Here is a 23,369-nt window from a genome sequence, read left to right as displayed (position 1 = left end):
TGTTGGTCTGGAACTCAAAACACAGCAGTGATATTCCTTAATTCCTGCTGCCTTGTTCCTGGGTCATGGACAGTTAGCGAAGAAGAACTGTAAGCTGCAACTGCATGGTCTGGTAATGATCTGGCTTCGCCAGGTAAAGTACAAGTGATGATGAGGCAAATGCTTCAGTAGCCAGCATGCCGCAGCTTTAAGCCTCATCTCCCCAAATTCATTCTGCAGAGCCATGTGTGCTGAAGTATTTTCATTTAGCTGTTTAAAAGCAAATGTCCCTATACTAAAATAATCTCTGACATCTAGTAGTGAAAGCAACCAACATATCTTGCAGAGATACAAGGTGAACATGATACATGTGAAGAATGCTGCAGATCAGGACTAAGATTTTATCAACAGAGATAAAGATTATATTGGCAGTGTGACAATGTTGGCTCTTTCCCTAATTACAGTGCAGTCCTATTTTAAATCCTACACTTTGTGAATGAACAAAAACATGGGTCAAGCTTTAGGGCAATAGTGGAAAAAAGAAACAATTCGTCTTCCCAAAACCATGGTAAACCATGGCAGGGCAAAGATCTGCCTGTAAGGTCCAGACTGATAAAAAGCTGTTTCATCAGGTTGGGAGGCAAAGGATGTTCAAAGGATAACTAGCTGTGAGAATTGTTCATTTGTAGTCAGATTTTCTGCTGTGTTTGTGCAGTTTTGGCTGCTTATAAGCTCAGTCTCCAGCCAAATTTTTTTGGGGGGTTCGTGCTGAGTTCTATCTGATAGCCTCACACAATAACATTAATTTGATTAAGCCTACTTGCTGAGCATCTGCCTGGACCAAAGGTCCGTTAATTCATAACAGGAGTGCACCCATCACAGAGACAAAGTAGCTATGGATAGTTACAGTTAACCTAAACCATAAGGAGAGGTTGAATATACCTGTTTACCACCTTAGAAGATTTTGTGTGCTCAAAACCGTCGAAAGTCCACAGTATCAGCTGTCTTTGAGCTGCTGAACTCTCAGCACTTTGTAATGAAGTATCATGATGTTTTTCATTGGTTCTGTCTAAAATTCTAGTTCACTCTTGGGCATGATCCCCCAAATGGTAATAGTTCTGGTATGAGTCTGAGCATTCTTTCTCCTTCCATCTTTTTTTCCCAGTTATTCATCTTCTTTATTTCATTAATTGAATTCACTAGGCCTCTTAAAGTAACAGTTACTATGGAAAGACATCCCTTTTATTCTAATGTAACTAAATTACATAGTTCTGTTTTATTTTTAACAGAGCAGCAATTTGTTCTGCTGAAGTGGGTTTTTCTGAGACCCTCCAGGGAGGAGGGATGAAAGAGAAGTTAGAAATTTAGGATTGTATGTGGTCTGATACATGCAAAGTGCTTCACTTAGTTTTCCTGTGGTGATAAGCTGTTCTGTGCTTGCAATTTATATGAGACCCTTTAATTAAGCTGGAGTTCACTGAGCATGTGTTTATTTTGAGAGGTACTTTGTTCTGCCACTGAACTCCTGTTGTTCAGTATTTTTAGTCCCTGATGTGCAGACTGCTTCACCTTTGGCTTCACCTTCTCCTTCACAGAAGAAGGGTGTTTTGCTGTATGGTGGAGCCACCAAACGCAGTGATGCAAACTAGACATTCCCAGCATTAGCTGATCCAGTTGCCAGGCTGTCACACTTCTCTTCAGTGCTACAGAGATGCCTGTTGCTGCAAAAATCACGTAGGAAATTGCAAACCATTGTAAGGCTGTTATGAACAGACTGTTTTGTGACAATGCTGTATTCACCCACTTCTTGCAAGCACCTCCCTGAGCTGCCCATGAGAAGGGAGATGTTCCTCTTTCCTACTGGGTTGGGTAGGAAGGTTTTTCTCTTCCTTCGGCCTTTTAACCTGCCTGGCTTGCTGCTAACCTCTGTGGCACAGTTTGCCATGTGTGGCATGGGAAGCACATCATGAACACGTACAGTGGAGAGGCTGATCTCCTCAGCTCACATTTTTATTGTGTTTCAGGATGGAACGTATATAGAAATATGTATTTCTACCCACATGACCTGTGCCCTACAGGTCAGACAAGCAGACAGCCTGTACTGCAGGGAAAACTTCCTTGCCAATTGTTGAGGAGATAAGAAAAAAACATCAGCAATCACTTCTCATTCTGAGGAAAAGGTGGTCAAACACTGGAACAAGCTTCCTGGAGAGGCAGTTGATGCCCCAACCCTGTCAGTGGCATTTGGCATATTAAGAGGCATTTGGACAACACCCTTAATAACATGCTTTAGCTTTTGGTCAGCCGTGAAGTGGTCAGACAGTTGGACTAGATGATTGTTTTAGGTCTCTTCCACCTGCAACTATTATATTCTATTCAAGTTGTGGTATGGGGATAGACATCAAGTGGTTTGCCAGAAACATCTGTAGAGTCAAGGGGGAGAGAGAAAATACAGCGTTAAAGTATAATTTTCAGTATTTATGCTTGTCTCGGGAGCACTTCGAAGGGTGTAATTGGAAAACAGTCTACTTCAACTGGGGAGGACATCTAACATGAATGTTTTCTCACATTAATTTAGTCATCATCCAAATCAATTGACTGATTGAGCTAATTGACTGATTGAGTTTCTTATTACTTCATCCAGTTTGCCTTTTCACTAACATCCTGTACTACTGTCACTGATGCCAAAAATCTCTTAACCAACCTCTGAATCCCCTAGAGCTCTAGAGTCAAGCGAAGGTAGAATAGGTGCTACAGGAGGGCTACAATGAATTTCTTGGAATACACTCTGGAGAGCTATTTCAGCAAGCAAACTTAAGCTTGTCACCAAAGTATTGTCTTAGCCTTGACCACTTTATATAATTCCTTTCCCCATTACAGTACACTATTATTTGTGTCCTGATGTTTCCAGACATCAGATGCTGCTACAATTCAGTGGTTCTGTAGGCATAGGAATCTAGGAATGTGGGGCAACAAATGCTTCTGAATATGAGTTCAAAATATGTTTGCACAGTTCCCAATTAAAGATAACACTTAAGAAAAAAAACGAGGATTGAAACAGTCCATACTGGCAAAAGGAAAAAGAAAAAAATATAGGTACTCAGATCAAAATGTTTCATGAGTAAAGGAAAGACACTGATTAAAAGCTTCACAAGAAGCAGAGGCACAGGAGCAGCTACTGCCATGGCAACCAAAGGAGCATGGGGGTTTACACTTCTATATGTCTTAGTGCAGTCTTAGCCAAGAGTGAAACTGGCTGGAAATAACAGCCTCCGTGTGTTCATTCTTTATGAATTGTGTATCTCATCTCACTGCTTCAGTGCTTATATCTTACAGTGATGGGTCACTGACTACCCATGTTTCTGCATGTGTTAGAAGCTTAATTCTTAGGTTATTTATCTGACTTTCTGCTATATAAAATCATGAGTTGGAATAGGTTGCTAATTTCAGTCAAAAGTATTTATTCAATGCCACATGCCATAAATAAGGTCCAGCACCAATTATATACCTAATTCCTTCTAGTAATGCATTGTGAATACTAAATCTAATGTTACTCTAACACAAAAACATTTCTTCCTCTCTAATTTCACCCTGTATCACTGAACACTTTTCTTCTATATGTTCAGTAATAAAATTTCTACAAATTTTATCTCATAAAAAATACTGTGTATTAATTCTATTTAATAAGATTCTCATAAAATGCATAAAGTAAGATCATCTTGTAGCCATCAGGAGGTTTTGAGATCCAAATGCTGCTGCCCTAATTTAATTTCTTTTTTTAGAAAGTACCCTGGTTTCAATGATGATATTGTCTTTTAACATTTCAGATCACAGTATTTCGCATGGGATCAGAAGGACACCAGGATATTGATTTAGCTATCCTGACAGCATTACTGAAAGGTAATGGAATTTCACTCCACAGTGAGCCTGTATGAACCCAAATGGACTAACTCTGTTAATCTGTGCTGTGCTGAAACCTGCGTTTTTGACAATACCTATGAATTTATACTGTGAAATTGAAGCATGCTTTTTGCTCTAACTGCTTTATACAAATCCAGCTCTTTTTTTAGTGTTTAAATAGCTATTGTTTTTCCTTCCTGAACTTTTATTCTCCACCCACAACCACTAATACAGCACAAGAAACATCAGTGTTGAACCTCTCTTATTACTTGAAAAGATACTCACAAGAAGACAGCCAAAGAACGTCTCACACTTTGACTACCTTGGTGGCTTGTAGAACATCCAGAAGGAGGTTATCTCCCTCTAGATAAAACTGGCACTATTGTCAAGTGAAATGATTCCTGTAGTCATCCTAGGGGAGTCTAGGAACTTCATGGGATTTCTTCTACCCTCTGCTTAGCTGGTAAAGCTAAGAATTTACCTGCTGGAGTAGTAGGGGTTTTAATCTTAAGGTCTCTAAATCTTTCTAAGCCATTGCATTACAATTTAAAAGATTGTCTGACAATAAATCTGCTGTTGCTACAGGTCAATATAAACCCCGGTCTCGCAGACACACCATTTAGCCTGGCTTTCTTCAAAATAAGATACTGTTGGGTAATTTAATATCTGCTTCTGAATACAGAAACAGGTGTGATTTGAAAGGCTCTGAAGCATATGTACTTACCTAATGGATGATTACTTACCTAGGCAGTGGGTAGGAGGTTCTAGGCCTCCTTTTATATATTTCCCAAAATGGGTTTTTGGGAAATACAAATTGCATGTATCAACCGTGTTCATCTTGTTGCTGTCTGGACTGGTTTGTGCTATGTAGTACAGGCCATACTGCCCACACCTGAATAAGAGAGTCTGTGATGCCATAGAGCAGACCTGAATTTGAATCATAACAAAAAAAAATTAATAGATTTACTAGGTATTCAAATGGAAATGAGAATTACTCTTGCTTGTTCCAGGGCTCGGTTTTATTTTCAGTTTCTTCCTGTGCAGGCATACAAAAGCTGTATGAAGAGAAAAGACAGAAGGCATCAATAACTTCAGCTAACCAAGCAGAATAGTGTTTTACCTTTTACACAATTACAGATCCCATTTCAAACGTTACTTCAAACATTTAAGACAATAACCTGAACAGGAGGAGTAAACAAGCACTGGCCACCTCAAAAGTATGATTGCTAGCTACCAGCTAAGGAAATGAACTGGAATTATTCTGCTCTAGTAGTTTTTGTCTCCTTAGTCTTCTGTAGTTTTGCTTTCTCCACTACTTCTGCTCATTTCCATCAAGATAAAAGTTGTTTGAGCTGCAGGTAACATGTCTGTTTTGCTACTATCCTGAGGTAACAAGTTTTGGCCATCTGCATAATTAAATTGCAAGACATTTTAGACATCCTCACACAGAAACAATATAAATCAACATGAAGTAAGGAACAAGAAATTTATTTAAAGCAAGGAATGAGAATTGCATCCATCACCAAATTCCTCTTTTCTATCCTCATGAAATATTTTAAGTGAAACTTTCATTTAATTTATCTTAAGTATAACTGAATCCTTTATTACCCTCACTGTAAAGTCTATTTGCTTCATATTTGTTCTTAAGACAATCACTGAAACTATTGCTATTGATTTATATTAGTGAGATACAGATTGTCTTAAAGATGTGATTCTACTTTGTCTAGGTATATTTCCAAAGTTTGAATCCCAGTATGGATCCCTGAAGACTTTTGCCACCTTGAAAGCTGCCTCTTAGAAGGCGAAAAAATTAGATCATAGGCCTAGGAAGGATTGCTTTCTATTTGAAAAGTTCTTTTGCAGTATTTACTTGAGTAACTGTAGTATGGGTGCAGTCTGTGTATATGAGTAATCCCCTCCGATCTGAAATACACATTTTGCAAGTGCCTAACTGGTCCTGTTGTCTTCTTGGTAAAATAAAATTACCTTCCCTCTTCATAGTAGTAGTGGAAGACATAGTGGCAAAGTTCTGTTAGCTCAGAAAATGCCTGGATTTGTGTAAGTAATTTTCACATGTCCTTTCATGATTGCCAGTCAATCTTGGTAGTCTACTGATGAGAAGCAGTGCTTGTGTCTTGCTCAAGAGCCAGAGGAACTACAACTTACACCTTATCTTCCCTGCTCCTCAGCACTTTCTGATTATAAATGTAGTCTGTGAAGATTAAATTTATCTGGTGCCTCTTGTTAATCTGAGCTTTGTGATCACAGGGAATGAAAGTCTATATAATTTTTTAATCAATGTGTGCAAAGTCAGGCAAGTTGTTTGTTCTTATTCATACCATGTCTTTGTACAAAGTTTCTGGCCCACCCTGAAAGAAATGCTGCATTTCCATAAGTATACCTCACCAGGGTGATGGATAGTTGGGTTTTCATCAAATCAAGAAATCTAAGGTGGCAATGCTGAACCACTTGTCTATTTGATTTACTAGTAACCAGATATGAAGACTGGGTCTGAATTACCTTGAAATTCATAAATTTAGATTCAGAAATTAATCTCTTTCACCTCTTCAGTATTGTGTGAAAAGAGGGCAGGAAAAGTATGGAACTGTGTGAGTGATTATTGGTCATCTTTTCTCAGTCTCACTGATGAGCATTTTGCAGTTCTTGCTAGCCGGTATTCAAGGCATGTACCAGCTAATTACCAATCCCACCCTGGTGTGAGTGATTTGTTCAGCAAGTAGGAGGAGGACAAGTACTGGGAAACAGGAAGTATCATTTCCTGTTTGCTGTGTAAAATTTGTGATGAGCTAGTCTCTCTTTAAACCAGCCATCAGGCACACTGCCAATGCAGGAACTTTCACAGACCCCAAACCCTGCACTGAATGTGAGATATTATTTCCCTGTTTGTTTTCATGAGTCATTTGTTTAATCTTGTCAGCAGATCTATCTTTCTTAGAAGTGATTTCCAATAAACTAGGGAATGGCATCCAAACTGGTTATCAATTTATATTGAATGGCTGTCACAACAGCATATGGCTTGTGAATTCCTTTAAAAAAAAACAAAACAAAACAGTTCAAGAGACATGTAAATGTGGGAAGTTTCCAGTTGCATGAATTTATAGCAAGTAAATTTATTGATACAGATTAACTGTTTGTGCTCTTTTAACTTGAACAGTTGGAACTCAAAAATTAATTGATTTTGTCCTTTTGCAGCTGCTAACTGAGCAGAAGGCATATGACAGGGAAGTTAAAGACAGCATATGGAGATGTTCTAAAATATAATTGGTTTGGAGTGGCATCAAAAACCCTAGTTCACCAAGCTCTTACAATGTCTGGAACGCCAGACATGTTTCAGCTGGTGCTCTAAAAGCTTTCCCAGTGCAATTGTCAGCACCTGGAGAGTTGCTGTGTGGTATATGGTAGCATTAATACCATGCAACCCTCTGAGATGAGCTATGTCAAGCTAATGCAGATCTAATGTCTCTGCATACTTTCCAGCCTGTGAATAAGTCATGATTCATGCCAATTGAACAGTTATCATGCAGTATCAGATGGTCTTAGAAGACATTGTGATGGTCTGCCAACCATGAAATTGCTGACACAGAAGATTTTAGAGTTAGGCCAGATATCTGGTTACTGCCCTTATAACTGTTGGTGCTACCTGCTTTGTTATTGTCAATTGATTTGCTAAATGCCAGGAAGATGCCTGTAGCAAATACAGCCTTTTCACCAAAGAGTTGCTGAAACACAAGACCTGCTGAGATGTAGAAGAGAAAGTTAATTTGTGTTGCTACTTTCTATAATTACTTATTTTCTTTAAATGATTATTCAAAGAGGACACTAGCATGCTTAGAAGCGCTATGGAAATGAGTCTCCAGCAACCTTTTTGTGTCTAGATAGATCAGTTTTGTGTCATTTCAGCTTTGAAGGTTCTGAGCACTAGTTGTCACAGACTATCCCAAGAGAATCCTTTAGAGGTTTAGATTGATCACAGTAAACTTTAGCCAGTATACAAAAGCCTGTAGTCATCTCTTCAGTAGTCTGGGATCCTGCAAGGACACAACACTAATAGTCTGACATGTACCTTGGCTCACCTAGGGTACCAAGTCAAGTTTATGATCCCAGGCTTTATCATCAAGGATTATTGCATTTTTTGATAGACAGTATGACTTTTCACCAGAAGCATCTATGTAAGATATCCAAGCATTCGTTATGCCTAAGAGCATAAAGTTAACATCTGCAGAAACTAACAGCTGATTCAGATCACCTTGTTCATTTAACTTTGCACCATCCTTGCATTGTCTATCTATATTCAGAAATATCTTTACTGAAATAAAATATTGCCAGTCAGTGCGCTGCATTCCAGGTTCAACTATTCTTCTACAAAGAGAGGAAGGCAAGGAAGAGTCCCACTGCAGACATTAGTCTTATAGTCATAAAACATTCTTTTGAGGAACATATCTCAGGCCCAGTCAGGCATCCGAATACTGAGTAAATATTACAGAGACGGTAGTCAAAGCGCCTAAAACACTGTTTAAAGCAGTAAGTATATTACAGTAATGAAAAAAAAAAAAAACACAACTAAGCAGAGAATCTTTCCAAGAGACAAAATGAAACAGAAATATACAGAAGTGCTAATTTCTCACTACTGACAGTGTTAAGGGCCTAAGATGTGGGTCCCGTGTGATCCCATTATTGCAATAGGTTATTAAGTCTACCTTATTTTTTGATTTCCCAAATATTCATTGGCTTTGATTTGAATACGTTACAGGGACACTCCTGTGTGAGATGATTCCTCTAAGAGGTCACTATTTGGATTCTTCTTAATGATTCAAATCCATGTTCTTTGGCATCGAATGCAAAGAAATGATTGAAAGGAGACAGTATCTTAAGAAAGCCCACCTCACATTTGTTCTAGGGAGATTTTCTTGTATTAATGGAATTATTTTTCCTTCTTAATACTTGATAGAATTCCATCTGAAGTATCCTGAATACTTTTTTTTTTCATTTGAGTCAAAAGTCATCAGTTCATCCTGGAATAAAATTGATTAAATGGCATCCACAGCCCATATGCTGCTCTGCACAAACTCCTGTAGCTTTTATTTTTCTTTTCCTCTCGGGTAATGCCAGTGTAATCCACATTCACCTGAAAACCACAGAGGGGAGGCAAGAAAGAGGAGAAAGATGCAAGGTTTTTGCAGCAGCAAGCCTCAGTCTGGGAGCAACCATCCCCCTATGGCTTTCTTTCCTCTCTGCTTGGTGTTTAGAGCAATAAGCATGCTCAAAGAAAACATTCTGATGAACTGCGGGGCTTGAGGGCTTTTCTGGAGATGCAGCCACCCCTGCATACCCATGCCAGTTGCTCTTTCACATGATCAGATCCACCAGAAGACCCTGTGGTCATCCAACAGCCGGGTCCTTCCTAAAGCATGAAAAGGCACAGGAAGGCCAGGCTTCTTGTCACAGACTGGGGACAGAAGGTGTTCACCTGCCTTCTCTATTATTTGGCTTGAGTTTTGTCTGAAGTGGGGGCAGTGTAAGAAGCCCAGTTCCTTCCCCAGGTCCGTCTGATCTACTCTTGAGCCAAAATAGTTTCTAACCAGGCTGCATCCTTGGCTACCCAGACAGCATGCTGTGGTCAGTTTAGGAAAAGCAGGAGATGGAGCTTCCCTATCACACATGCAAAAAGGTACCAGGCTGAGGGATCGCCATGACTGTCCCTGGGTTTTGGAGTTCATGCATGCGCCTCTTCCACTGCTCACCAGAGAGCTTGCCTAGGCACCTGCAAAAGCTCTCACTTCTGCAGGCACATGGGTAGAAAGAGGATCCAATGACGTTTTGAGAGGATCTGTTGTTTGCTTCAGAAAGGGGGAAAACTATTTGCTCTCTGTATTTAACTTACACTATCTTACCCACTGCGGGTAGTATTTTTCTGTTTTTATAAATATAACTGCAGAGACATCTTTGCCCTTCCCAAAGGTAAATATTTTCTGTTCTTGAATGTTGCATGTTGCTTGTGTAAGAAACTCTCAAAAGTTCAGATGTTGTCGGCATCCCCCATGAAGTCTCTTGTGAGAGCTTTTGTCTGTGTCTTGTTATATAGTAATGAGAAGCTGAGTCCTACATACTTCTTAGTCATAGAAAAGTCTTTTACTGTTTTTCTCTTGTTTTGTCTTCTTCATTTCTTTCTGTCGTTCTGCTCCTGCATCACCTACCTTTTTATCAGAGCTCATTTCTGTCATAAAATGAAAGTGGATGATCTGCAATCCAGCATCTCCCAAATAATTACTGCAGATACTGCCAAGTATTCAGCAAAGTTTCATGGCAGTGAACTGGCTGAAAAGTTGAGAGTTACAAAATCAGACTGTACAATAAGTTTCCCAAAGGTCTGCTGACCATATCCTTCATAGAACATTTCAGTGGCCAGAGTGTTCCGGTTTACATTTTCTGTGCCTCCAATTTCAGAATCCACTTTCAGCTGGAGCAGTGTGTGGTTTTGAATAGTACAAAAATGGGAACAGAAGCAATGAAAAGCTCTTGTTTGTCCTCACTCCATGATACCAGTACAAAAATTAATAAAGACAAGAAACCAGTGGAGATATGAGGCCTTTAAAAAATGAGCCTCTATACAATTGCCTGATCTCTGCAAGCAGCTGTGTAGTCAAAAGTCGAAGAGCCCTTTATTTATTTGGTTGATCAGTTCATTTGGGCCAGTTCTCCCTAAGACACTGAAGCACAAATACTGTTTTATTATTACAAATCGGCTAATAACAATGAAATGCTTAGTGAAACATTACAAAAGCACAGCAGGGCATGAATGTCCCACAGAGTACATTAAAACTTCAGGGAAAAACATAACCTGCCTTCCAAAAAAGCAAACAGCTCCAAATGCACCTTATCTGCATAGTTTGTTATTTAATTTGGAAACATTATACCTTGACAACAGCTTTATAACATGCTTTCTTACATGACTATTGCATGTGTGAAGGAAAATTTGGCCCACCAAGACCCATCATAGAGGAGAAATTCCCATGCTTGTACAGGATCCCCACCTTATCAGATGGGAATGCATAAAATGTGTATAAAATGCACAACTCCTGAAATCAGTAGGTCTGTGTGAGTTGAACCTCTTCATAATTGCTAAATGCGGAAGTATGTGTGTGCTCATATGCACATGTGTGCTTGCGCATATTCTGCCGATGGATCAGTATCCCACCTGGCTTCTGCTCTTGCTTCCCATTCAAGAGGAGACAAACCAGTTCACTCCACTGCAAGCTACATCTTCTGATGTCATGTCTACCTACTGTATTTTTCAAGGGGCATGTGAGGAAAAAATTAACATTCATGAGACCATCTGAGAAGCATGGATTCAGATTTGATAAACAATATTTTATTTCAGGGACAATGTAAGGCTTTGTTTTAATATTTATCAGTTGCAGAAATGACATGGACATCTGTGAGAGGAATTACCATGGTGGTCTGTTGGCTGAGTCTAAAGTATTTCTTGTTTCTTTTTTCTCCTTCTCTCCTCCCTGCACCCCTGTATGTATACACAGGAGCTAACGCGTCTGCTCCCGACCAGCTGAGCCTAGCATTAGCGTGGAACAGAGTAGACATCGCCCGCAGTCAGATCTTTATTTACGGGCAGCAGTGGCCGGTACAGTATATATACAGCATCTTCTACTGAAACACTTTAAACGCTACTCAACATTAAATCCATTCTGTTGGCAGCGGTGGTTTAACACAGTATAGAATATACTGAGTCATGCTCCCAGCCAAACACAAAGTCCCCGTTCACAGCTCTTGGAGGCAGGCAGTTCCAAAGACATTAATGTGTTTGCTTGTTCAAGGAAATAGTGACATCTAGCGATGATTTAGCACTGAGAGACCACACCTTTAAAGAAATGGGAAGCAACACTTTTACACTATCAAATAATGATTCTGAAAGCTGAGAAAAGTGAGCGTCTGTTTACAGCCGTGTTACAGTGTTAGACTATAAACTAATGGCAAGGCAAAATTTCTTTTTGCTCTTCAAGTAATGCTTTTTATATAGAAATACTGAATTTGGTGATGATCACATGTCCAAATATGCTGCACAGATGCTGGAGGTCATCAAATGGACCACAAGAGCTGATCAGCAATGTTACTGCAGGAGTGCTGTGGCTCCAAACCTGAGCTGGTGTTGATTTCATGGCCAGTGCTGCTCTGCATTGATCTGCCTGTTTCACAGCTATGCTCCAGCTGCCAGCTGTGGGGACAGGCTGCCTGGCCAACACTGTTCCCTAGGGGCCACATGGGCAGAGCTTCTCTGCAGCAGTAGGAGGACTGTAAATAGAAGGTATATTTGAGTGCTGTGTGGGGCAGAGGAGGAGGTCGACTCCCAACTTGTGCTGCAATTTCTACAGTGGTGGTTGTCAACCAGAAATAAAAAAAAATCCAAGCAGGACTCTACCTGTAGCTCCTTAAAGCCTACCATGCCTTCATTCAGAAGGTGTAATTAGATCATAGTATTCATTAGTGTGACATTTATTTTGCCACCATCATGAAAATTTCATAGGCTATCATTAGATGAGCATTTACAACTCCCCACAGAAAAAAATATAACAAAAGGAAAAGCTTCTGTTTAAATATCCTTGCTTTAAATGCATTGTTTGGAGCTCACTACCCCTTGAAGCTAGTTTAAAAAAACCTTGCCTTTTCAGTTATGGAGTGAGTTATTTATACAAAAATATACATATGGACTTTTTATCTTGTCTTCAATATTGGGCATAATTACGCGTCAAAACATAGGAAGGATTTTAATGCTTCTAAACTGTCCTTATCATTATCACTCTGTCACCACATTATAGGAAAAATTTGCATGAATGCTGCAAGCTGAAGTCATTTCACAAACTAAAAGCTGGAAGTATGAGATAATTTCTCATCCTTCTGACCTCCCCAACCTACAAGAGATAGAAAATGAGAGACTTGCATAAAAAGACTTCTTACATTTGGCCCTTCAAAGAAATGGTGAAGCTATTTATGCTTCCTGGGTGTCAAAGTTTCCCTGAGTTTCCACACCATGAACAGGAAAAAGCTAGAATTAAAGTGAGTGTGCACATAACAAATATGCCCCATATAAATAAAATTTTGATAAGGAAAGTGAAAAATAAGGATAATAATGAGATGATGAATAGTGTGAAGGTGTGGTCACCAATTTCCTGAGTTCTAGTTCCTTGGTCCTACTCTGGATTTCCTAGGGTATGTAAATCTTAACACTCTGATACTCATTTTTGAAATGCTGCCCTGAATCAGAGAAACAATGGAGACTAAAACTGTGATTATCCCAGTTTAAGCTAGGAAGAGCAATCCTCAGAAATTTGTCAGGATTTCCTCTTATGCCAGAGTGATGGGACCAGCTGGATACAGCCTACAATGCCCAGGAACAGCCTGAATTAATCGCTTGCTTTGCAGGTGGGCTCCCTTGAGCAAGCAATGCTGGATGCACTGGTGTTGGACAGAGTGGATTTTGTGAAATTACTCATAGAAAATGGAGTAAGCATGCATCGTTTTCTCACCATCTCCCGGCTAGAGGAATTGTACAATACGGTAGGGCCAACCTAAGGCAAATTTTCTATCTCTATATTCATTGTTGTAGCTCCTACTCATATTACAACAACAAGATGATGCATAAAGCAGCCAGTATCTGTTGCAGGAATATTCCATGTTAGAAGTCCATATTGTCTGTTAGTTTTGTCTCTCATGTAATTGAACATGCTGTGTCTTGCCCACCTAATCTGCCATATGTATTTTTTAAGACGTGGAGGAAGCCCCATGCAGTACCAGCTGATTTCTGGTCATTGTAACTCCAGTATGACAGACCTGAGATTTAGGCAGGTGGCACTGGCTGGAAAACAGTTACTGGTGACTTAGGACATTTAGGAGGTGATAGATGACTCCTGACAGTATAAGCCATTATGGTTTAAGAAAAATCTTGCAACTGTTAATCAAATTCAGCCACTAGAAAACAAATAGGCATAAAATTCTTGGGGTAAAATTATTAATTTGAAGGTGAAATGCAGTGATTTCAGGAGGTCTGTTACAGTGAAGGACTTCTCCATGTCCTCACCAAATGTTACAAAAATGACAGTTTTGACTTTTAAAAGCCTGTTTGAAAGTTTTATATCTTTGCCTTTAAAATGAACATAAAACCACACAGGTTCAAATTGCTTCTGAGTTCTCTCAACTGCAAAACACATTCTAGCATTCACATCATTATTGCCTACCAAGAGGAACCAGTAAGTTGGAATTGCTAAGCGGTACGGAAAAATTCTGAGAGCATTATCTAGTTCTTAGTTTTGATAGTTCTGTCTGTTGGAGAGAGCTTGTAATACAGTGCATAGCCCTACTCAGAAAGTTTTTTTTCTGCCAGTACTTTACAAAAGCCCTGCCATCATAAGCTGTCACACTGGACTGTTATCCAGAGATAACAGAAGTCAGTTTTGGTGATGATGATGACCAGAAGTCAGTCTTTCAAAAAATATCAAATATGAAAAGAACTCATTAAATATGTGCAAAATATAAGGGAACAGGTATCCGCTCTACCCTTGAGACAGAATTGCATCTGATCTTTGATTGGCTTAAACTTGGCCTATCAACTAGCATGTATCTATTGAGAATAGAAAGCCTACGAGCTTTCTTACTACAGAGATAAGCATTGTAGTGCCTGTACTAAAACCAGTTCTTACAGGGAATAATTTAGAAGAAAGCTTTCAGTTCCACTGCTTTTTGAACAAATTTATTGTGACCTAAGAAAGCACCATAAATTATTTATGCAAGATTTTCAAAAGATAGAGGCTATGAAATGCCTAAACTACCGACTTTGATATATGACCTAATGATTCCATAATAGCCTTAGCACCAAAACAATTACAAAGCCAATTAAAAAATACTAGGTTACAATACAAGCCTAAGTTACAATACAATGACCTAGAAGCTATAAACCAGTGAATTTGACTTCTGCTGTGGCAAATTTGTAAGAATACAATAAAGAATAGAATTAATCAAACAAGGGGATCAGTTTTATGTTAAAGAAGAGTTTCTCTAGGAAAATGTTAAACCTTAGTAATCTGTTACCATTTCTGAAGCCAACATGCAGGAAAATAAGTGTGTTGCACTTGGCTCACCTGCTTTTGCAAAACTGTTTTGACAAGATTTGAAAGCCTCAAGTGTTATTCAAGAACTATAGCTATCATGGCATAGAAGATATGGTGTACTTGCGGTTAAAAAACTACTTGAAGGATAGAAAACAGAGAGTAGGAATACATGGTTTGTTCTCACCACAAAATGACATTATGACCAGGCTCATCCAGGACCCTGTCCTGGGACCACTGCCTGTTTAGAGATGATCTGAAAAATAGTAGCTGCTGAAGGGTCAGTGTTTGCAGGTGATTTAGCATCACTCAGGGTAGGCAAATCTGAAGTTGAGTATGAAGAATCACAAAAAAGTCTCATCATGCTCCGTGATCGGGTTACATAAAACTCAGTCTTGGCAAGTACAGAGCAATGTATATATGGAAACACTGACTCTGTACATGCGCAGTGGTCTCATCTATCATCGGTTACAGGCAAGGAGACCTCCCATAAAAGTGTCTAAATATATCATCAAGTCAAAAGCACAGCAGAAAAGAAATATACGAGTTCAATTGCAGGAGTCTGCTGCAGAAAGTTTTGCATATCAAGTGGAGACAAAAGAAGACAACAAATTCACAGACTGTGCAATGCTGTTAGTGGCTTTCAGACAAGAGATCCTAGATGAAATGTCAGGCTCCAGGGCTCTCTGAGCCACCAGCAGGAGAACTGGAGATCCTGAGTGCAGGAGGGCTGACACTGAAGGAGCTGGTTTTCCTTCCACTGTCTCCTAGAGGCTGTGCTTGTTGTGCTGGGTTTCTGCTTTGCCTAAGCTAGGAGACTAATTTGATATATAGGGCCTTAGTTTTCATTGTGGTAGTTCTTGCAGTTTCCTTACTGAAGGTTTGTGAACAAAAGAGAAATCATGTGAAATAATGCTCTTGTGATATTTAGGTTTGTTGGGTTTTTTTGACTGATAACACTGTATAACTGAAGTGATCTCAGCTGCCTAATTTGTAAACAACTAAGGTGAGAAAGCCTGTTTAGCATTTACATCTTGCCAGTCTTTGGACAATATGAATTTTTTTTTATTCTTCTTTATTTGTCCTTTGCAGAGACATGGACCATCCAACACTCTGTATCATCTAGTCAGGGACGTCAAAAAGGTAAGAGTCCAGTAGACGGTAGGTTGGAGATAATGTTGTGATTGCTTTTTATAGCTAGACACAATCTCTGCTTTGCATGAGCTTTCAGTGAGAGCCTTCTATTTCCCCTGCCATTACAGTATGTCCTGTTTGTATGTACCAAATACAATGTTTTGGCATACAAAGCACAATTAGCAAGTTATTTGGCTTGCTTTCTCTGTGGTTTTAGATGCTTGGGTGATAGTGTTTCTGCTAGCATAATTGTAGGCTCTTACATACCATGTGGATTTATGCTGTTATCTGTATTTTTCCATACCTGCAACTTTTGTCAAAGCTTACTTCTATGTTGTTAGTTTACTTCCAAGCTTGTAAATAGCCCTTATGCTGTGCTGGATCCTGTTGAAACAGTTTTTTTGTTCTGTGTTTCGTGGTATATTGTAGCCATCTTCCTCAGCAGAAAAAAAAATAAAAGAAGCAGTACAGCTTTCCTCTGCACCTCTTATCAAGTTAATTTCAAGCATCTTGAATTATAAAGAGTTATTAAAAGGACAGGACAGAAACACAGAAAGGCATAGTGACAGGAAGGAAATACGAAGTACCTTTAGCAATGTGTTGGATGAAAAGTGTTACAGCAGTAGCAATGGATGAAAATCCCTTATCCTCTAAATATGCGGATCAAGTAAGGAGATTGAGTCTGCAGCTGACCTTATCAGTATGTACAGATTACAACCTTGCACATTACATATATTGGACCTCACAGGTAACATGCTTGAGAAAGGAAATTTCTGTACATGGGACTAGATAGAAGATTGAAAAAGGAATGGAGATTTTTTGTAAGACCACAGGTTTTGGTGGTTTCTTATGTCACTGACAGCTGAGCACAACTGAGGGCAGCTAGGGGAGGCGAGTGGCAATGTTTCATAAATCATCTTTCTCTTAAAAATAATGCTGCAGAATTATCAGTTGTTATGTTTAAGGAGGTTCTGGTCATTTTCTTTGGTTAGCACGTTACATTGCATCATTGTTCAACTACATGTAGTATATTAAGTGACCGCTGGAAAGTGTGGAAAGCCTACAGAAGAAAATGAAACTGTTCTTAACACATAAGTCCCCTTGGATGAAGCAGAATAAAGCTAGAATGCATTTAGGCTCGCTACTTCTCTTCAAGCCCAAATTACCAGAATTCTTTTTTCATACTAAATATGCAGTTACTTATGTGCCTTCAAGAGTTTGAAACAAGCATTATTTGCCTTCTTACTTTAAAATATATTTTTCAAAATCTTTGTCTCTCCCAGCATCACCTTTCCAAGTCCTCCTTCAAAGGTGTAGCAATGTGTATGTGGGGTAACTAAATAATATCTTTTTCTGAGTCCCTAACTAAGGTTTTTAAAGGAGATCTTGAAAAAAAAGGCATCAAAATAAGCAAAGATTATCAGAACTCATAGGAATATACTGATAGACATTGGCAATAAACCTGCACTATGTTCAATGACATTATTTATTCCATGGTGATTGCTAAATGTTTGATGATGGTCATTTTTCCATAAATTCATCTTTCTTTCCTCTGTTCATATGTGAAGTCTCCAGTAATCGCCACTGCATGAAGTCAATGTGCACTCTCATGGGAAAATAGTTGAGAGCTTTAAAAACAGCTGGGTGCAGCCCTCTAGTACCTTCATCAGAAAAATGCACCTCTGGGCCTGTATTTCTCATTTTGTCACTGGTTGAGAAACAACCACAGCTCAGTCAGAGAAAAGTGACAGCACCATAGCCCTGATATCTGAGCAGATTCCTGACCAGGCAGCTAAGCTGTAAATCAGTCAGCATATCTAACAACAGTTTAAAAGAAAACACCTCCTTGGAAATAACTTCTTAATGGACATCACTGTATGATAGCCAAGTGTCCCACCATGCATGAAAACCAGACCACCTGCTGATGCTAACTTTTTGAGTTTATAGCTATTTTGATGCCAGTTACCCAGCCTCTCTGGTCTAATTACAGTATCACAAAATATAAATACAAAAATGTGATGTGTCTCCTTGAGACAACACTTCATGCATATGCACACTCTGTGCTTTATATGCATACAACCCAGTTTTAAAACCTGCACTTTATAAAAGGGCATATGCTACAAAAAAATAATTATTCCTGCATCAGTGTGAATTCTCAAATAGAAAATGCATGCTTACAAATTATAGAAGCACTATTTAATTTATTACTATTGTATTACATAGTCATATAAATCACTAGGAATTTGTTTGTTTGTTTCTTGGGGAACTGCCCTGCCTGCTTAATAAAGCAAAAAAATTGAACCTTAGGAGTCACAACATCCTGTTTGTGGCAGCTTATAGACTCATATGTGTGCATACACACAGGCACACACAAAAAACATAGAAGACAACAATTTATTTTCTCTTTGGATATCCAAGTATTGCTGTGAAGACTGTTAGCCCGGGCAGCATATTGGGAAGGCCTGGAGACAGTCTTAAGGAATTTACGGCTTTAGACTGTAAAGTTAGTTGCTTTAGAGACAGCTGTGCGCATATCTCTTTTAGATCCTCTCTGTTCCATAACTACATACGGAGACAGTGCTGCCTGCACCGTTTGCATTATGGCCTTTTTGACATCCCCTCTCAAGGGTACAGAGCTTAACATAGAAGGTTAATTTCCTTCCCTAGACGATACAAACCAATATACCCAGACTGAGCAGGAAGAAACCCTGACCCTGTTCGACATCCTGTCTGTAAGTGAAGGTTGCCCTCTACAGGTTGTTTTTAAAAAATCCTTCCTAGCTCAGCTGGCAGGTGAAGATCAGTAGAAATTAACAGATACTTTTTCTTTAATCCAAGAATTGTATATAATCAATATATCTTAATACCACCCTGTGGTGATGCAAGTTTTGAAAGTTTAGTTTGGACTGCCACTGTCTGGCTACATTTCCAGAGAACTAACAAGCAATATAGAGAATTTTGAAAGTACTCTTTTTCCCTCAGAATGCAAAATGAGAGGCTTGATACCTGCAGAATATAAAAATGCACTTCAAGTGAAAAAATACTGTAATTGGTTAGCTGCAGCGTAAAGTTGAATTTTCTTCAGGAAAAGAACAATGCATTAGCACTGAAAAGCTTGTCCGAACATAGAAGGTTAGTGGGTAATTAATCAGAGTACCTGTCATACTCAAAAATCAAACTTTCTCTGTCATTCCATCACCTTAGCTGTACTAGAATTAGCCCATCCAAATTTTTTACTTCTTGCAGTGGTTCTGGCCTACTTGCACTGCTGCACTTCATTTACAAGCAGACTCACCGCTGCCAGGGTAATTTGAGGTGTCTGCTGATACAGCAAGTGCTTTGACACATGCATAACTCCTCACACAAGGGTGGTCCCATTAGCTTTAGTAGACTGCTCACTTTGGAAAAGTAATTGTGTGTTAGTATGGAGCCATTCATATGCATGTGTCTATAATGTGTATTTCTGCTGTGAATTTGTGAGGGTTTTTTAGGAAAATCTTTCAATATTATAGTGGGAGGTTTAGACGCAAATTTTATTTAAGTTACTGTATTGGAAATTTTTTATCTAAGTTCCTTTATGAAATTTTAGAAATCAAAACTTCATCAAGAAGCTAACACATGCTGATGCCTGTTGTTCTCTCTTAATTGTTCAAGTATTTTTTGCCACTTAATAGTATCAAAGCATTCAGTTTTAGTGTCTTGCATAAAGACAGCAGGAGTCTGTTGAAGAACTACAACACTGTTTGGAGCTACAACTCCCACTTAGCAGTGCCATCGTCCTTGTTCTAGTAAAACTGTCAGTGCCTTAAGCATTATGGAGAGAGAAGAATAGGGGAAAAACAAAAAACATAACAATTTCATTTTTAGATTTACGTTATTTTTCCTTAAACAGTTCAAAAATAAAATGTCAGCATTCAAATAAACTAATATGCATTCCTGCAAATCCTATCCACCAGATTAGCCAAAAAGTAGGACAAATGCAAAAGTGTATGCTAAGGGATATTGCTGAAAGACAGTTGGCAGATCATCTTTTGTCACTAAATTAGTTTGATCTTCTGTCCCTTTGAATCCCAGCCCATTGCTAGGCATGGTACACCATAACACTACCTCCCTCTCTCCTTCCTCAGCCTTTCAGTGTGCCCTTTGTACTGTAGTGAGCAGGGAAGAAAACAATCATTGCTCTTCCTGGCTGAAGTACAGTAGGAAGGAAGATCTTTGCATCCACTTCATCTCTTCTGCAGAGCCAGTTGCCATCTGCTCTCCATTAGTGTTTCTCTATTCTGAATCTAATAAGCACATCTGCAGAGAAGCCAGGCAGATATCTGCAAATACGCAGATATTTCCAGCAAGACATAACAGTCATAAAATTGCTCTAATAACTAACCTTCTTTTGATAACCACATAAAAAGAGCTACAGGCTAACTGTAAGCTGTGCTGTATATCATTACAGGAAATGTGATTATTTTATTACAGTGCACTGAAAAATTTTAAAGCTAACAATTACAATTTCCTAGTTCTTCTGCAATGTTGGCTATACAAGTTAATTTTTTACTAATCTCTTTTTCTAAGGCTACTGCTTGCAGTTCACAGAAGTCTTATTTACCTCACTTTCCACCTTTAATTTGTAGTCACATCTCTTACACAACATACAGTACAGAGAAGGATCTGTAAATCTACAGGGTTCTTAATGACAGCTCTAGATCTAGGTGACCTATTCACAGTTTGCCAAATCATGCCTTCTTTTCTCGTAGGGAACTGATTTTTGAACCATAATGGTCATCCAAACAATTCAGAGGCAGTGATGTAGAGAAGGAGGCAAACTTCGATTTGGGGGCATTCCCTTCCCATTATCCCTTTCCTCCTGTAAAGCAATCAGAGTTGTCCTTGTGGAGCTCCCAAGGCAGGGAACAGAAGAGCAGATGTGCCCCATGCTAGGGTTTTGTTCTTCCATCACTGGAGATCCCCCAAGAGCACTTCACCAGCACATCCATGAGACCAGACCAGCCTGAAGTTGTTCTGGCTTGCGCGGTGTCTCAGAAGCTTACTGCTTCTGGAGAATAAAAATGCCCAGCTAACTCAAAGGCAGACTCAGATTTGTATGCAGTAAGAGACAATCTATTACTGAGAGCTTTCTTCAAAGCTTTGCAAGCTGTAAATGTTAGAGGACTCACAGCCTCACTGTTGCTGTTTTCTGGCTTGACAGTAGAGAGAAGGAAGATACGTGCAAGGATGTTCACAATGTGAGGGCAATAAGACATGGACATATTTATCATTCTTTCCCTTGAAAATAAAAGGTGCATGCTGAAGACATTGTGTGTGTGTATATATACATACACACACACACATATATGTAATATTTAACCTAACAATAAGAAAGGAAAAGAAATGGAAGAACAAGTATGTAGATGACTTTTCGAGGATCCTACTAATGACAGGACACTTCATCTCCTGGGAGACAATCTCCTTGGCACTGCTGGAAATTAGGTAGCAAGATTACTGTGCTTAGAGTGGTTTTCAGTAAAATATGTTGGGACTTCAAGGAGGAACAATCTAGGAAAATTGCTAGGCCTGTAGTTCTTGAACAAAACCCCAAAGAATTAGCCACAGGTATTTTGTTTATTACAATTTTCATATTTACTTTCATATATACATATTATTTCCTCATACTAGATGTGGAATTTAAGCAAAAATATGTGTTTATTTGTAGAAAAAATGCTAACAGACTCTCCTTGCCTCTAGCAACAAGCAATAATAATAATTCATGCCCTGTGTAAGTTCTCTAGGGTAGATAATACAGCCCTTTCCCTCTGCCCTTCCTTCCCTGGAACATGGGAAGGAAACACTGACAGGATGGGAAGATCACACGCAGGAACTGATTCCATGTGAACAAATCGTATTGCGTGATGTCACTTCACCATGCCTTGGCAGTACAGAGAAGGCAGTCCAAAGAGGTGCCAGCAGAGACATGAGATGCCAGGAAAGAGTTCTGGGGGGACAGATGGTGCACAAAAGGTGCTATCTTGCAGGACTAGAGTCGAGCAACTGTGCCTGACTTTTCAAGTGTGCTGATCCTCATGCTTTTTGTTCTGCAGTCATGTTCCTTGTTTCCCCAGCTGAAGAATATGAGTACTGTGTACTGACATTGTCTTCTGTTACTTCCAACAAGTTCTTCATCTTATTTAACCTGTGTCTTCTTTCCAAGCGAGAATATCCAGGTTTCGGTTGGATCTATTTTAAGGTGAATTAATTAACCAGCATAATAATACGTTCCTGTTTTTAATTTGTTTTATTCTAACATAATTATAAAGTATATTTAACAACAGCAATAATAAGCATTTACTCCTCCCCAACCATCCTTCGTATTTTCATTGCAGGGAAACTTACCTCCTGATTATCGGATAAGTCTGATTGATATTGGTTTGGTGATAGAGTACCTGATGGGAGGAGCGTATCGCTGCAATTACACCCGAAAGCGTTTCAGAACACTGTACCACAATTTATTTGGGCCCAAGAGGGTAAGAAGCAAGTTATTTGCCATTTGTATGACTGAACCCACTGGCAGGATTTACTGTAGGTTCTTAGTTGATTCAGGGCTGGGGGGACATATGTGTACACGCATTCAGTGTACAGATTCATTTCCATTATGTACATAGAAGCTGTTTCACCACAGCACACTACAAAACAGCCACTGATAGAAGAGACATTTTCTTATAAATTTAGTGAAAAAAAATTATTAGGTTCTGCTGCCCTGGTGTGATTAGGACATAAAACAATCTCCTCGGGCTCTAAACCTGTAATTATGAGTAACCGCATCTTTTGAAAGGCAAGTCTTTTGACCTTTACAAATTACACCATAAGGCAATTAAGTTAAACTTGAAAAACTTGTGTTTTGATAGATGCATTTCCTATCTCATGGCTCATCTTCTTGACTGTGACCTGAAGGTATCAGGGCAAAGAAACACGTAAATCAGAATTGATTTTACTGGCTGGATGTGGCTCCAGCAGAGTCCCTGGGCTCCAGGGAAAAAAAAAACCTCTGGTATTTTTGTGGTTTCCATGTTTGATAAATCACAATACTGTGAATCCAAAGTAAGTTTGCTACCGTTATGAGACAGAAATATATTTATTGTTATCCATAATGCCAATGGACCCAATCCAGCATGAATAAAAATCTGCTTGATGGCTCCCAGTAAGATGTGTACTTCTTTCTTTCCCTACTTTTAC

General features: G+C 39.1%; 1 protein-coding gene across 10 annotated transcripts in view; it reads left to right on the top strand.

Annotated features, from left to right (window-relative positions):
* TRPM3 (transient receptor potential cation channel subfamily M member 3) overlaps nt 1-23,369 on the top strand; it is a 376,067-nt gene that overhangs the window by 304,209 nt on the left and 48,489 nt on the right. For 5 of the 10 annotated variants that reach the window (XM_062641248.1, XM_062641238.1, XM_062641220.1 and 2 more), the window contains exons 9-14: nt 3,807-3,879; nt 11,436-11,536; nt 13,333-13,467; nt 16,104-16,154; nt 22,348-22,383; nt 22,520-22,660. In XM_062641248.1, the coding sequence (XP_062497232.1) occupies nt 3,807-3,879; nt 11,436-11,536; nt 13,333-13,467; nt 16,104-16,154; nt 22,348-22,383; nt 22,520-22,660 (537 nt within the window). The remainder of the gene's footprint in view (nt 1-3,806; nt 3,880-11,435; nt 11,537-13,332; nt 13,468-16,103; nt 16,155-22,347; nt 22,384-22,519; nt 22,661-23,369) is intronic. The other 5 variants (XM_062641264.1, XM_062641255.1, XM_062641304.1 and 2 more) reach the window with 1 other exon arrangement.

Source organism: Pezoporus occidentalis, unplaced genomic scaffold (assembly GCF_034315485.1).
Source record: "Pezoporus occidentalis ecotype Australia unplaced genomic scaffold, CSIRO_AGI_Poc_V1 ctg117, whole genome shotgun sequence".
In the NCBI taxonomy this organism is placed as follows: Eukaryota; Metazoa; Chordata; class Aves; order Psittaciformes; family Psittacidae; genus Pezoporus; species Pezoporus occidentalis.
This window is presented reverse-complemented; position numbering and strand designations above follow the sequence as displayed.